This window comes from Salvelinus fontinalis, unplaced genomic scaffold (genome assembly GCF_029448725.1).
Source record: "Salvelinus fontinalis isolate EN_2023a unplaced genomic scaffold, ASM2944872v1 scaffold_0325, whole genome shotgun sequence".
In the NCBI taxonomy this organism is placed as follows: Eukaryota; Metazoa; Chordata; class Actinopteri; order Salmoniformes; family Salmonidae; genus Salvelinus; species Salvelinus fontinalis.
In genome coordinates, this window is record NW_026600534.1 from 91,343 (window position 1) to 108,341 (window position 16,999).

General features: G+C 46.1%; 1 protein-coding gene across 1 annotated transcript in view; it reads left to right on the forward strand.

Annotated features, from left to right (window-relative positions):
• Positions 1-345: 345 nt before the first annotated feature.
• LOC129845596 (zinc finger protein ZFPM2-like) overlaps positions 346-16,999 on the forward strand; it is a gene marked incomplete at its 5' end in the record, with an annotated part of 109,675 nt that continues 93,021 nt past the window's right edge. The window contains one exon of the mRNA XM_055913455.1: positions 346-504. Within this exon, the coding sequence (XP_055769430.1) occupies positions 346-504 (159 nt within the window). The remainder of the gene's footprint in view (positions 505-16,999) is intronic.

Consider the following 16,999-nt stretch of genomic DNA (forward strand, 5'->3'; position numbering starts at 1 on the left):
TCTCTCAGAGGGTTGGTTCAGTCGGTACCTGTAATATATTTTACAAGTCAGGTTGCTTTCAGGTGCAAAACATCCACAATGCACTTCTTCAATGCCTAGTTTAGATGAAGTAGTTATGTGTTTAATTGGCAAAGAACATTCAGTTTTGTCTGATTTTGTCTTATACAGTATGTCTAAACAGTATATATCAAATAACTGTGTGTGTGTGTGTGTGTGTGTGTGTGTGTGTGTGTGTGTGTGTGTGTGTGTGTGTGTGTGTGTGTGTGTGTGTGTGTGTGTGTGTGTGTGTGTGTGTGTGTGTGTGTGTGTGTGTGTGTGTGTGTGTGTGTGTGTGTGTGTGTCCAGGTCCCCTAGAGGATGGCACCCTGGGGGAAGAGGAGGAGTGTGTGTCGGAGGAGAATGAGCTCATGGCCAAAGATGAGTTCTCCACAGAGGAGAACTTCTCAGCAGAGTTTGAGTCAGAGAACATGAGCTGTGAGGACATGGAGTATTACTGCAACAAAGGTGACCTGCATTCTCTTAGTTCTCCTACTTTTAATAATACCCACATGGCAGTCATAGACACTAAAATATCTGGATTCAACAAATGATCCCACATTTCAATAATTGTAGTATTTACAGTATATATAGTGTACTATTACGATGGTAGTTACAGCAGCAGTGGCTGAGAGCCCTGAAGTGGTCTTCTGTAGACCAACATGGTTGACTCCCCATTCATGTCACTGATAAGATTTTCCAACTCTTTGAACGGCATGGTACACAGAACCAAACCTGGACACAGTCACGGCAGTCTGACAGCACATGTAACAGGGCAGTCTGACAGCACATGTAACAGGGCAGTCTGACAGCACATGTAACAGGGCAGTATGACAGCACATATAACAGCGCAGTCTGACAGCACATGTAACAGGGCAGTCTGACAGCACATGGAACAGGGCAGTCTGACAGCACATGTAACAGGGCAGTCTGACAGCACATGTAACAGGGCAGTCTGACAGCACATGTAACAGGGCAGTCTGACAGCACATGGAACAGGGCAGTCTGACAGCACATGGAACAGGGCAGTCTGACAGCACATGGAACAGGGCAGTCTGACAGCACATGTAACAGGGCAGTCTGACAGCACATGGAACAGGGCAGTCTGACAGCACATGTAACAGGGCAGTCTGACAGCACATGAAACAGGGCAGTCTGACAGCACATGTAACAGGGCAGTCTGACAGCACATGGAACAGGGCAGTCTGACAGCACATGGAACAGGGCAGTCTGACAGCACATGTAACAGGGCAGTCTGACAGCACATGTAACAGGGCAGTCTGACAGCACATGGAACAGGGCAGTCTGACAGCACATGGAACAGGGCAGTCTGACAGCACATGAAACAGGGCAGTCTGACAGCACATGGAACAGGGCAGTCTGACAGCACATGGAACAGGGCAGTCTGACAGCACATGGAACAGGGCAGTCTAACAGCACATGTAACAGGGCAGTCTGACAGCACATGTAACAGGGCAGTCTGACAGCACATGGAACAGGGCAGTCTGACAGCACATGTAACAGGGCAGTCTGACAGCACATGGAACAGGGCAGTCTGACAGCACATGGAACAGGGCAGTCTGACAGCACATGGAACAGGGCAGTCTGACAGCACATGGAACAGGGCAGTCTGACAGCACATGGAACAGGGCAGTCTGACAGCACATGTAACAGGGCAGTCTGACAGCACATGTAACAGGGCAGTCTGACAGCACATGGAACATGGCAGTCTGACAGCACATGGAACAGGGCAGTCTGACAGCACATGGAACAGGGCAGTCTGACAGCACATGGAACAGGGCAGTCTGACAGCACATGGAACAGGGCAGTCTGACAGCACATGGAACAATGTGAGAAATGCTGCTGCATCTCTGTGTTCAGGGTTGAATCTTTTATTTTTGATTCACACAATGTACTTTAGAGCAGCGGATTGATCTAGATGTCACCCACAACACTGCTTCTCTCTCTGTCTCTGTCTCTCTGTCTCTGTCTCTCTTCCTCTATGTATATCTGTCTCTGTCTCTCTCCCTCTATGTATATCTGTCTCTGTATCTCTCCCTCTATGTATATCTGTCTCTGTATCTCTCCTTGTATGTATATCTGTCTCTGTATCTCTACCTCTATGTATCTCTGTCTCTGTATCTCTCCCTCTATGTATATCTGTCTCTGTATCTCTCCCTCTATGTATCTCTGTCTCTGTATCTCTCCCTCTACGTATCTCTGTCTCTGTCTCTTTCCCTCTATGTATATCTGTCTCTGTCCCTCTCCCTCTATGTATATCTGTCTCTCTCCCTCTATTTATATCTGTCTCTCTCTCTCTGACTCTATGTATATCTGTCTCTCTCCCTCTATGTATATCTGTCTCTGTATCTCTCTCTATATGTATATCTGTCTCTGTATCTCTACCTCTATGTATATCTGTCTCTGTATCTCTCCCTCTATGTATATCTGTCTCTGTATCTCTCCCTCTATGTATCTCTGTCTCTGTATCTCTCCCTCTACGTATCTCTGTCTCTGTCTCTTTCCCTCTATGTATATCTGTCTCTGTCCCTCTCCCTCTATGTATATCTGTCTCTCTCCCTCTATTTATATCTGTCTCTCTCTCTCTGACTCTATGTATATCTGTCTCTCTCCCTCTATGTATATCTGTCTCTGTATCTCTCTCTATATGTATATCTGTCTCTGTCTCTCTCCCTCTATGTATATCTGTCTCTGTCTCTCTCCCATTATGTACATCTGTCTCTGTCTCTTTCCCTCTATGTATATCTGTCTCTCTCTCTCTCCCTCTATGTATATCTGTCTCTCCCTCTCTCCCTCTATGTATATCTGTCTCTCTCCCTCTATGTACAGTGGGGAGAACAAGTATTCTATACACTACTGATTTTGCAGGTTTTCCTACTTACAAAGCATGTAGAGGTCTGTAATGTTTATCATAGGTACACTTCAACTGTGAGAGACGGAATCTAAAACAAAAATCCAGAAAATCACATTGTATGATTTTTAAGTAATTAATTTGCATTTTATTGCATGACATAAGTATTTGATCACCTACCAACCAGTAAGAATTCCGGCTCTCACAGACCAGTTAGTTTTTCTTTAAGAAGCCCTCCTGTTCCCCACTCATTACCTGTATTAACTGCACCTGTTTGAACTCGTTACCTGTATAAAAGACACCTGTCCACACACTCAATCAAACAGACTCCAACCTCTCCACAATGGCCAAGACCAGAGAGCTGTGTAAGGACATCAGGGATAAAATTGTAGACCTGCACAAGGCTGGGATGGGCTACAGGACAATAGGCAAGCAGCTTGGTGAGAAGGTAACAACTGTTGGCGCAATTATTAGAAAATGGAAGAAGTTCAAGATGACGGTCAATCACCCTCAGTCTGGGTCTCCATGCAAGATCTCACCTCGTGGGGCATCAATGATCTTCAGGAAGGTGAGGGATCAGCCCAGAACTAAACGGCAGGACCTGTTCAATGACCTGAAGAGAGCTGGGACCACAGTCTCAAAGAAAACCATTAGTAACACACTACGCCGTCATGGATTAAAATCCTGCAGCGCACGCAAGGTCCCCCTGCTCAAGCCAGCGCATGTCCAGGCCCATCTGAAGTTTGCCATCTGGATGACCATCTGGATGATCCAGAGGAGGAATGGGAGAAGGTCATGTGGTCTGATGAGATAAATATAGAGCTTTTTGGTCTAAACTCCACTCGTGGTGTTTGGAGGAAGAAGAAGGATGAGTACAACCCCAAGAACACCATCCCAACCGTGAAGCATGGAGGTGGAAACATCATTCTTTGGGGATGCTTTTCTGCAAAGGGGACAGGACGACTGCACCGTATTGAGGGGAGGATGGATTCGGGCCATGTATCGCGAGATCTTTGCCAACAACCTCCTTCCCTCAGTAAGAGCATTGAAGATGGGTTGTGATTGAGTCTTCCAACATGACAACGACCCGAAACACACAGCCAGGGCAACTAAGGTCCTGGAGTGGCCTAGCCAGTCTCCAGACCTGAACCCAATAGAAAATCTTTGGAGGGAGCTGAAAGTCCGTATTGCCCAGTGACAGCCCCGAAACCTGAAGGATCTAGAGAAGGTCTGTATGGAGGAGTGGGCCAAAATCCCTGCTGCAGTGTGTGCAAACCTGGTCAAGAACTAAAGGAAACGTGTGATCTCTGTAATTGCAAACAAAGGTTTCTGTACCAAATATTAAGTTCTGCTTTTCTGATGTATCAAATACTTATGTCATGCAATAAAATGCTAATTAATTACTTAAAAATAATACAATGTGATTTTCGGGATTTTTGTTTGAGAATCCATCTCTCACAGTTGAAGTGTACCTATGATAAAAATGACAGACCTCTACATGCTTTGTAAGTAGGAAAACCTGCAAAATCGACAGTGTATCAAATACTTGTTCTCCCCACTGTATATCTGTCTCTGTCTCTCTCCCTCTATGTATATCTGTCTCTCCCTCTCTCCCTCTATGTATATCTGTCTCTTTATCTCTCCCTCTATGTATATCTGTCTCTCTCCCTCTATGTATATCTGTCTCTGTCTCTCTATGTATATCTGTCTCTGTCTCTCTCCCTCTGTGTATATCTGTCTCTCTCCCTCTATGTATATCTGTCTCTCTCCCTCTATGTACAGTATATCTGTTTCTCCCTCTATGTATATCTGTCTCTGTCTCTCCCTCTATGCATTTCTGTCTCTGTCTCTCCCTCTATGTGCATATGTCTCTGTCTCTCTCCCTCTATGTATCTCTGTCTCTGTCTCTCTCCCTCTATGTATATCTGTCTCTGTCTCTCTCCCTCTATGTATATATGTCTGTATCTCTCCCTCTATGTATATCTGTCTCTGTATCTCTCCCTCTATGTATATCTGTCTCTCTCCCTCTATGTATTTATGTCTCTGTCTTTCTCCCTCTATGTATTTATGTCTCTGTCTCTCTCCCTCTATGTATATCTGTCTCTTTGATCTCTCCCTCTATGTATCTATGTCTCTGTCTCTCTCCCTCTATGTATATCTGTCTCTGTCTCTCTCCGTCTATGTATTTCTGTCTCTATCTCTCCCTCTATGTATATCTGTCTCTGTATGTCTCCCTCTATGCATCTCTGTCCCTGTCTCTCTCCCTCTATGTATTTCTGTCTCTATCTCTCCCTCTATGTATATCTGTCTCTGTATGTCTCCCTCTATGCATCTCTGTCCCTGTCTCTCTCCCTCTATGTATTTCTGTCTCTATCTCTCCCTCTATGTATATCTGTCTCTGTATGTCTCCCTCTATGTATATCTTTCTCTGTCTCTCTCCCTCTATGTATATCTGTCTCTGTAACTCTCCCTCTATGTATATCTGTCTCTGTCTCTCTCCCTCTATGTATATCTGTCTCTCTCCCTCTATGTATATATGTCTCTGTCTCTCTCCCTCTATGTATTTATGTCTTTGTCTCTCTCCCTCTATGTATATCTGTCTCTCTCCCTATATTTATTTATTTCTCTGTATCTCTCCCTCTAATATATATCTGTCTCTCTCCCTCTATGTATCTATGTCTCTGTCTCTCTCCCTCTATGCATCTCTGTCCCTGTCTCTCTCCCTCTATGTATTTCTGTCTCTATCTCTCCCTCTATGTATATCTGTCTCTGTCTCTCTCCCTCTATATATATCTGTCTCTGTATGTCTCCCTCTATGTATATCTGTCTCTCTCCCTCTATGCATTTCTGTCTCTGTCTCTCCCTCTATGTGCATATGTCTCTGTCTCTCTCCCTCTATGTATCTCTGTCTGTATCTCTCCCTCTATGTATATCTGTCTGTATCTCTCCCTCTATGTATATCTGTCTCTGTATCTCTCCCTCTATGTATATCTGTCTCTGTCTCTCTCCCTCTATGTATATCTGTCTCTGTCTCTCTCCCTCTATGTATATATGTCTGTATCTCTCCCTCTATGTATATCTGTCTCTGTATCTCTCCCTCTATGTATATCTGTCTCTCTCCCTCTATGTATTTATGTCTCTGTCTTTCTCCCTCTATGTATTTATGTCTCTGTCTCTCTCCCTCTATGTATATCTGTCTCTTTGATCTCTCCCTCTATGTATCTATGTCTCTGTCTCTCTCCCTCTATGTATATCTGTCTCTGTCTCTCTCCGTCTATGTATTTCTGTCTCTATCTCTCCCTCTATGTATATCTGTCTCTGTATGTCTCCCTCTATGCATCTCTGTCCCTGTCTCTCTCCCTCTATGTATTTCTGTCTCTATCTCTCCCTCTATGTATATCTGTCTCTGTATGTCTCCCTCTATGCATCTCTGTCCCTGTCTCTCTCCCTCTATGTATTTCTGTCTCTATCTCTCCCTCTATGTATATCTGTCTCTGTATGTCTCCCTCTATGTATATCTTTCTCTGTCTCTCTCCCTCTATGTATATCTGTCTCTGTAACTCTCCCTCTATGTATATCTGTCTCTGTCTCTCTCCCTCTATGTATATCTGTCTCTCTCCCTCTATGTATATATGTCTCTGTCTCTCTCCCTCTATGTATTTATGTCTTTGTCTCTCTCCCTCTATGTATATCTGTCTCTCTCCCTATATTTATTTATTTCTCTGTATCTCTCCCTCTAATATATATCTGTCTCTCTCCCTCTATGTATCTATGTCTCTGTCTCTCTCCCTCTATGCATCTCTGTCCCTGTCTCTCTCCCTCTATGTATTTCTGTCTCTATCTCTCCCTCTATGTATATCTGTCTCTGTCTCTCTCCCTCTATATATATCTGTCTCTGTATGTCTCCCTCTATGTATATCTGTCTCTCTCCCTCTATGTATATCTGTCTCTGTCTCTCTCCCTCTATGTATCTATTTCTCTGTCTCTCTCCCTCTATGTATATCTGTCTCTGTCTCTCTCCCTCTATGTATATCTGTCTCTGTCTCTCTCCCTCTATGTATATCTGTCCCTGTCTCTCTCCCTCTATGTATATCTGTCTCTGTATCTCTCCCTCTATGTATATCTGTCTCTTTGATCTCTCCCTCTATGTATTTCTGTCTATCTCTCCCTCTATGTATATCTGTCTCTGTCTCTCTCCCTCTATATATATCTGTCTCTGTATGTCTCCCTCTATGTATATCTGTCTCTGTAACTCTCCCTCTATGTATATCTGTCTCTCTCCCTCTATGTATATCTTTCTCTGTCTCTCTCCCTCTATGTATATCTGTCTCTGTCTCTCTCCCTCTATGTATATCTGTCTCTGTAACTCTCCCTCTATGTATATCTGTCTCTGTCTCTCTCCCTCTATGTATGTCTGTCTCTCTCCCTCTATTTATTTATGTCTCTGTATCTCTCTCTCTAATATATATCTGTCTCTCTCCCTCTATGTATATCTGTCTCTCTCCCTCTATGTATCTATGTCTTTGTCCCTCTCCCTCTATGTATTTATGTCTTTGTCTCTCTCCCTCTATGTATATCTGTCTCTCTCCCTATATTTATTTATTTCTCTGTATCTCTCCCTCTAATATATATCTGTCTCTCTCCCTCTATGTATCTATGTCTCTGTCTCTCTCCCTCTATGCCTCTCTGTCCCTGTCTCTCTCCCTCTATGTATTTCTGTCTATCTCTCCCTCTATGTATATCTGTCTCTGTCTCTCTCCCTCTATATATATCTGTCTCTGTATGTCTCCCTCTATGTATATCTGTCTCTCTCCCTCTATGTATATCTGTCTCTGTCTCTCTCCCTCTATGTATATCTGTCTCTGTTTCTCTCCCTCTATGTATATATGTCTCTATATATCTCCCTCTATGTATATCTGTCTCTCTCCCTCTATTTATTTATGTCTCTGTATCTCTCTCTCTAATATATATCTGTCTCTCTCCCTCTATGTATTTATGTCTTTGTCTCTCTCCCTCTATGTATATCTGTCTCTGTCTCTCTCCCTCTATGTATATCTGTCTCTGTAACTCTCCCTCTATGTATATCTGTCTCTGTCTCTCTCCCTCTATGTATATCTGTCTCTCTCCCTCTATTTATTTATGTCTCTGTATCTCTCTCTCTAATATATATCTGTCTCTCTCCCTCTATGTATATCTGTCTCTCTCCCTCTATGTATCTATGTCTTTGTCCCTCTCCCTCTATGTATTTATGTCTTTGTCTCTCTCCCTCTATGTATATCTGTCTCTCTCCCTATATTTATTTATTTCTCTGTATCTCTCCCTCTAATATATATCTGTCTCTCTCCCTCTATGTATCTATGTCTCTGTCTCTCTCCCTCTATGCCTATCTGTCCCTGTCTCTCTCCCTCTATGTATTTCTGTCTATCTCTCCCTCTATGTATATCTGTCTCTGTCTCTCTCCCTCTATATATATCTGTCTCTGTATGTCTCCCTCTATGTATATCTGTCTCTCTCCCTCTATGTATATCTGTCTCTGTCTCTCTCCCTCTATGTATATCTGTCTCTGTCTCTCTCCCTCTATGTATATCTGTCTCTCTCCCTCTATTTATTTATGTCTCTGTATCTCTCTCTCTAATATATATCTGTCTCTCTCCCTCTATGTATTTATGTCTTTGTCTCTCTCCCTCTATGTATATCTGTCTCTGTCTCTCTCCCTCTATGTATATCTGTCTCTGTAACTCTCCCTCTATGTATATCTGTCTCTGTCTCTCTATGTATATCTGTCTCTCTCCCTCTATTTATTTATGTCTTTGTCCCTCTCCCTCTATGTATTTATGTCTTTGTCTCTCTCCCTCTATGTATATCTGTCTCTCTCCCTATATTTATTTATTTCTCTGTATCTCTCCCTCTAATATATATCTGTCTCTCTCCCTCTATGTATCTATGTCTCTGTCTCTCTCCCTCTATGCCTCTCTGTCCCTGTCTCTCTCCCTCTATGTATTTCTGTCTATCTCTCCCTCTATGTATATCTGTCTCTGTCTCTCTCCCTCTATATATATCTGTCTCTGTATGTCTCCCTCTATGTATATCTGTCTCTGTCTCTCTCCCTCTATGTATGTCTGTCCCTGTCTCTCTCCCTCTATGTATATCTGTCTCTGTATCTCTCCCTCTATGTATATATGTCTCTATATATCTCCCTCTATGTATATCTGTCTCTCTCCCTCTATTTATTTATGTCTCTGTATCTCTCTCTCTAATATATATCTGTCTCTCTCCCTCTATGTATTTATGTCTTTGTCTCTCTCCCTCTATGTATATCTGTCTCTCTCCCTATATTTATTTATGTCTCTGTATCTCTCCCTCTAATATATATCTGTCTCTCTCCCTCTATGTATTTATGTCTCTGTCTCTCTCCCTCTATGTATATCTGTCTCTCCCTCTCTCCCTCTATGTATCTCTGTCTCTGTCTCTCTCCCTCTATGTATCTCTGTCTCTGTCTCTCTCCCTCTATGTATCTCTGTCTCTGTCTCTCTCCCTCTATGTATCTCTGTCTCTGTATCTCTCCCTCTATGTATCTCTGTCTCTGTCTCTCTCCCTCTATGTATCTCTGTCTCTGTCTCTCTCCCTCTATGTATCTCTGTCTCTGTCTCTCTCCCTCTATGTATCTCTGTCTCTGTATCTCTCCCTCTATGTATTCATGTCTCTGTCTCTCTCCCTCTATGTATATCTGTCTCTGTCTCTCTCCCTCTATGTATCTCTGTCTCTGTCTTTCTCCCTCTATGTATCTCTGTCTCTGTCTCTCTCCCTCTATGTATCTCTGTCTCTGTCTCTCTCCCTCTATGTATCTCTGTCTCTGTATCTCTCCCTCTATGTATTCATGTCTCTGTCTCTCTCCCTCTATGTATCTCTGTCTCTGTATCTCTCCCTCTATGTATCTCTGTCTCTGTCTCTCTCCCTCTATGTATCTCTGTCCCTGTCTCTCTCCCTCTATGTATATCTGTCTCTGTATCTCTCCCTCTATGTATATCTGTCTCTCTCCCTATATTTATTTATGTCTCTGTATCTCTCCCTCTAATATATATCTGTCTCTCTCCCTCTATGTATTCATGTCTCTGTCTCTCTCCCTCTATGTATCTCTGTCTCTGTCTCTCTCCCTCTATGTATTTCTGTCTCTGTCTCTCTCCCTCTATGTATCTCTGTCTCTGTATCTCTCCCTCTATGTATATATGTCCCTGTCCCTCTCACTCTATGTATATCTGTCTCTGTCTCTCTCCCTCTATGTATATCTGTCTCTGTCCCTCTCACTCTATGTATATCTGTTTCTGTCCCTCTCACTCTATTTATATCTGTCTCTGTCTCTCTCCCTCTATGTATATATGTCTCTGTCCCTCTCCCTCTATGTATCTCTGTCCCTGTCTCTCTCCCTCTATGTATCTCTGTCTCTGTATCTCTCCCTCTATGTATATATGTCTCTGTCTCCCTCCCTCTATGTATATCTGTCTCTCTCCCTCTATTTATTTATGTCTCTGTATCTCTCCCTCTAATATATATCTGTCTCTCTCCCTCTATGTATTCATGTCTCTGTCTCTCTCCCTCTATGTATCTCTGTCTCTGTCTCTCTCCCTCTATGTATCTCTGTCTCTGTCTCTCTCCCTCTATGTATTTCTGTCTCTGTCGCTCTCCCTCTATGTATCTCTGTCCCTGTCTCTCTCCCTCTATGTATCTCTGTCTCTGTATCTCTCCCTCTATGTATATATGTCCCTGTCCCTCTCACTCTATGTATATCTGTCTCTGTCTCTCTCCCTCTATGTATATCTGTCTCTGTCCCTCTTACTCTATGTATATGTGTCTCTGTCCCTCTCACTCTATTTATATCTGTCTCTGTCTCTCTCCCTCTATGTATATATGTCTCTGTCCCTCTCCCTCTATGTATCTCTGTCCCTGTCTCTCTCCCTCTATGTATCTCTGTCTCTGTATCTCTCCCTCTATGTATATATGTCTCTGTCTCCATCCCTCTATGTATATCTGTCTCTCTCCCTCTATTTATTTATGTCTCTGTATCTCTCCCTCTAATACATATCTGTCTCTCTCCCTCTATGTATCTCTGTCCCTGTCTCTCTCCCTCTATGTATCTCTGTCTCTGTATCTCTCCCTCTATGTATATATGTCCCTGTCCCTCTCACTCTATGTATATCTGTCTCTGTCTCTCTCCCTCTATGTATATATGTCTCTGTCCCTCTCACTCTATGTATCTCTGTCTCTGTCTCCCTCCCTCTATGTATATCTGTCTCTGTCCCTCTCCCTCTATTTATTTAAGTCTCTGTCTCTCTCCTCTATGTATCTCTGTCTCTGTATCTCTCTCTATGTATATCTGCCTCTGTCACTCTATGTATCTCTTTCTCTGTATCTCTCTCAATGTGTCTCTGTCTCTCTCCCTCTATGTATTTCTGTCTCTGTCTCTCTCCCTCTATGTATATCTGTCTCTCTCCCTCTATTTATTTATGTCTCTGTATCTCTCCCTCTAATATATATCTGTCTCTCTCCCTCTATGTATATCTGTCTCTGTATCTCTCCCTCTATGTATATCTGTTTCTCTCCCTCTATGTATTTATGTCTCTGTCTCTCTCCCTCTATGTATCTCTGTCTCTGTATCTCTCCCTCTATGTATATATGTCTCTGTCTCTCTCCCTCTATGTATATCTGTCCCTGTCTCTCTCCCTCTATTTCCCCTCAATCAAATCCACCTACTACTGCTGGGAGGACTGTCAGCCACAAAACACCTATCGCAGTCAAACCCACCTGCTACTGCTGGGAGGACTATCAGCCACAAAACGCCTAGCTCAGTCAAACCCACCTGCTACTGCTGGGAGGACTATCAGCCACAAAACGCCTAGCGCAGTCAAACCCACCTGCTACTGCTGGAAGGACTATCAGCCACAAAACGCCTAGCTCAGTCAAACCCACCTACTGCTGCTGGGAGGACTATCAGCCACAAAACGACTAGCGCAGTCAACCCACCTGCTACTGCTGGGAGGACTATCAGCCACAAAACGCCTAGCTCAGTCAAACCCACCTGATACTGCTGAGACTACTATCAGCCACAAAACGCCTAGCGCAGTCAAACCCACCTGCTACTGCTGGGAGGATTATCAGCCACAAAACGCCTAGCGCAGTCAAACCCACCAACTACTGCTGGGAGGACTATCAGCCACAAAACACCTAGCGCAGTCAAACCCACCTGCTACTGCTGGGAGGACTATCAGCCACAAAACACCTAGTGCAGTCAAACCCACCTGCTACTGCTGGGAGGACTATCATCCACAAAACGCCTAGCGCAGTCAAACCCATCTGCTACTTCTAGGAGAACTATCAGCCACAAAACGCCTAGCGCAGTCAAACCCACCTGCTACTGCTGGGAGGACTATCAGCCACAAAATGCCTAGCGCAGTCAAACCCACCTGCTACTGCTGGGAGGATATCAGCCACAAAACACATAGCGCAGTCAAACCCACCTGCTACTGCTGGGAGGACTATCAGCCACAAAACACCTAGCGCAGTCAAAACCACCTACTACTGCTGGGAGGACTATCAGGCACAAAACACATAGCGCAGTCAAACCCACCTGCTACTGCTGGGAGGACTATCAGCCACAAAACACCTAGCGCAGTCAAACCCACCTGCTACTGCTGAGAGGATTATCAGCCACAAAACGCCTAGCGCAGTCAAACCCACCTGCTACTGCTGGGAGGACTATCATCCACAAAACGCCTAGCGCAGTCAAACCCATCTGCTACTGCTAGGAGGACTATCAGCCACAAAACGCCTAGCGCAGTCAAACCCACCTGCTTCTTCTGGGAGGATTATCAGCCACAAAACGCCTAGCGCAGTCAAACCCACCTGCTTCTGCTGGGAGGATTATCAGCCACAAAACGCCTAGCGCAGTCAAACCCACCTGCTACTGCTGGGTGGATATCAGCCACAAAACACATAGCGCAGTCAAACCCACCTGCTACTGCTGGGAGGACTATCAGCCACAAAACACCTAGCGCAGTCAAACCCACCTGCTACTGCTGGGAGTACTATCAGCCACAAAACACCTAGCGCAGTCAAACCCACCTGCTACTGCTGGGAGTACTATCATCCACAAAACGCCTAGCGCAGTCAAACCTACCTGCTACTGCTAGGAGGACTATCAGCCACAAAACGCCTAGCGTAGTCAAACCCACCTGCTACTCCTGGGAGGATTATCAGCCACAAAACGCCTAGCGCAGTCAATCCCACCTACTACTGCTGGGAGGACTATCAGCCACAAAACGCCTAGCGCAGTCAAACCCACCTGCTACTGCTGGGAGGACTATCGGCAACAAAATGCCTAGCGCAGTCAAACCCACCTGCTAATGCTGGGAGGACTATCATACACAAACACCTAGCGCAGTCAAACCCACCTGCTACTGCTAGGAGGACTATCAGCCACAAAACGCCTAGCGCAGTCAAACCCACCTGCTACTGCTGGGAGGATTATCAGCCACAAAACGCCTAGCGCAGTCAAACCCACCAACTACTGCTGGGAGGACTATCAGCCACAAAACACCTAGCGCAGTCAAACCCACCTGCTACTGCTGGGAGGACTATCAGCCACAAAACACCTAGCGCAGTCAAACCCACCTGCTACTGCTGGGAGGAATATCAGCCACAAAACACCTAGCGCAGTCAAACCCACCAGCTACTGCTGGGAGGACTATCATCCACAAAAGGCCAGCGCAGTCAAACCTACCTGCTACTGCTAGGAGGACTATCATCCAAAAAACGCCTAGCGCAGTCAACCCACCTGCTACTTCTGGGAGGATTATCAGCCACAAAACGTGTAGCGCAGTCAAACCCAACAACTACTGCTGGGAGGATTATCAGCCACAAAACGCCTAGCGCAGTCAAACCCACCTGCTTCTTCTGGGAGGATTATCAGCCACAAAATGCCTAGCGCAGTCAACCCACCTGCTTCTGCTGGGAGGATTATCAGCCACAAAACGCCTAGCGCAGTCAAACCCACCTGCTACTGCTGGGAGGACTATCAGCCACAAAACACCTAGCGCAGTCAAACCCACCTGCTACTGCTGAGAGGACTATCAGCCACAAACACCTATTGCAATCGAACCCACCTGCTACTGCTGGAAGGACTATCAGCCACAAAACACCTATTACAGTCAAACCCACCTGCTACTGCTGGGAGGACTATCAGCCACAAAACGCCTAGCGCAGTCAAACCCACCTGCTTCTTCTGGGAGGATTATCAGCCACAAAACGCCTAGCGCAGTCAACCCCACCTGCTACTGCTGGGAGGACTATCAGCCACAAAACACCTAGCGCAGTCAAACCCACCTGCTACTGCTGGAAGGACTATCAGCCACAAAACGCCTAGCACAGTCAAACCCACCTGCTACTGCTGGGAGGACTATCGGCAACAAAACGCCTAGCGCAGTCAACCCACCTGCTACTACTGGGAGGACTATCAGCCACAAAACGCCTAGTGCAGTCAATCCCACCTACTACTGCTGGGAGGACTATCAGCCACAAAACGCATAGCGCAGTCAAACTCACCTGCTACTGCTGGGAGGACTATCGACCACAAAACGACTAGCGCAGTCAATCCCACCTACTACTGCTGGGAGGACTATAAGCCACAAAACGCCTAGCTCAGTCAAACCCACCTACTACTGCTGGGAGGACTATCAGCCACAAAACGCCTAGCACAGTCAAACCCACCTGCTACTGCTGGGAGGACTATCAGCAACAAAATGCCTAGCGCAGTCAAACCCACCTGCTAATGCTAGGAGGACTATCATCCAAAAAACGCCTAGCGCAGTCAAACCCACCTGCTGCTCCTGGGAGGATTATCAGCCACAAAACGCCTAGCGCAGTCAACCCACCTGCTACTTCTGGGAGGATTATCAGCCACAAAACGTATAGCGCAGTCAAACCCAACAACTACTGCTGGGAGGACTATCAGCCACAAAACACCTATCGCAGTCAAACCCACCTGCTACTGCTGGGAGGACTATCAGCCACAAAACACCTAGCGCAGTCAACCCCACCTGCTACTGCTGGGAGGACTATCAGCCACAAAACACCTAGCGCAGTCAAAGCCACCTGCTACTGCTGGGAGGACTATCCGCCACAAAAGACCTAGCGCAGTCAAATCCACCTGCTACTGCTGAGAGGATTATCAGCCACAAAACGCCTAGCGCAGTCAAACCCACCTGCTACTAATGGGAGGACAATCATCCACAAAACGCCTAGCACAGTCAAACCCATCTGCTACTTCTAGGAGGACTATCAGCCACAAAACGCCTAGCACAGTCAAACCCACCTGCTACTGCTGGGAGGACTATCAGCCACAAAACACATAGCGCAGTCAAACCCACCTGCTACTGCTGGGAGGACTATCAGCCACAAAACACCTAGCGCAGTCAAACCCACCTGCTACTGCTGGGAGGACTATCAGCCACAAAACACCTAGCGCAGTCAAACCCACCTGCTACTGCTGGGAGGACTATCATCCACAAAACGTCTAGCGCAGTCAAACCTACCTGCTACTGCTAGGAGGACTATCATCCAAAAAACGCCTAGCGCAGTCAAACCCACCGGCTACTCCTGGGAGGATTATCAGCCACAAAACGCCTAGCGCAGTCAACCCACCTGCTACTTCTGGGAGGATTATCAGCCACAAAACGTATAGGGCAGTCAAACCCAACAACTACTGCTGGGAGACTATCAGCCACAAAACACCTAGCGCAGTCAAACCCACCTGCTACTGCTGGGGGGACTATCAGCCACAAAACACCTACCGCAGTCAAACCCACCTGCTACTGCTGGGAGGACTATCAGCCACAAAACACCTAGCGCAGTCAAACCCACCTGCTACTGCTGGGAGGACTATCAGCCACAAAACACATAGCGCAGTCAAACCCACCTGCTACTGCTGGGAGGACTATCAGCCACAAACGCCTATTGCAATCGAACCCACCTGCTACTGCTGGAAGGACTGTCAGCCACAAAACGCCTAGAACAGTCAAACACACCTGCTACTGCTGGGAGGACTATCGGCAACAAAACGCCTAGCACAGTCAAACCCACCTTCTACTGCTGGGAGTATTATCAGCCACAAAACTCCTAGCGCAGTCAAACCCACCTGCTACTGCTGGGAGGACTATCATCCACAAAACGCCTAGCGCAGTCAAACCCACCTGCTACTGCTGCGAGGACTATCAGCCACAAACACCTATTGCAATCGAACCAGCCTGCTACTGCTGGAAGGACTATCAGCCACAAAACGCCTAGCGCAGTCAAACCCACCTGCTACTGCTGGGAGGACTATCAGCCACAAAACGCCTAGCGCAGTCAATCCCACCTACTACTGCTGGGAGGACTATCAGCCACAAAAAGCCTAGCACAGTCAAACCCACCTGCTACTGCTGGGAGGACTATCGGCAACAAAATGCCTAGCGCAGTCAAACCCACCTGCTAATGCTGGGAGGATTATCTTTCAAAAACACCTAGCGCAGTCAAACCCACCTGCTACTGCTAGGAGGACTATCAGCCACAAAACGCCTAGCGCAGTCAAACCCACCTGCTACTGCTGGGAGGATTATCAGCCACAAAACGCCTAGCGCAGTCAAACCCACCAACTACTGCTGGGAGGACTATCAGCCACAAAACACCTAGCGCAGTCAAACCCACCTGCTACTGTTGGGAGGACTATCATCCACAAAACGCCTAGCGCAGTCAAACCTACCTGCTACTGCTAGGAGGACTATCATCCAAAAAACGCCTAGCGCAGTCAACCTACCTGCTACTTCTGGGAGGATTATCAGCCACAAAACGTATAGCGCAGTCAAACCCAACAACTACTGCTGGGAGGACTATCAGCCACAAAACACCTAGTGCAGTCAAACCCACCTGCTACTGCTGGGATGACTATCAGCCACAAAACACCTAGCGCAGTCAATCCCACCTGCTACTGCTGGGAGGACTATCAGCCACAAAACACCTAGCGCAGTCAAACCCACCTGCTACTGCTGGGAGGACTATCAGCCA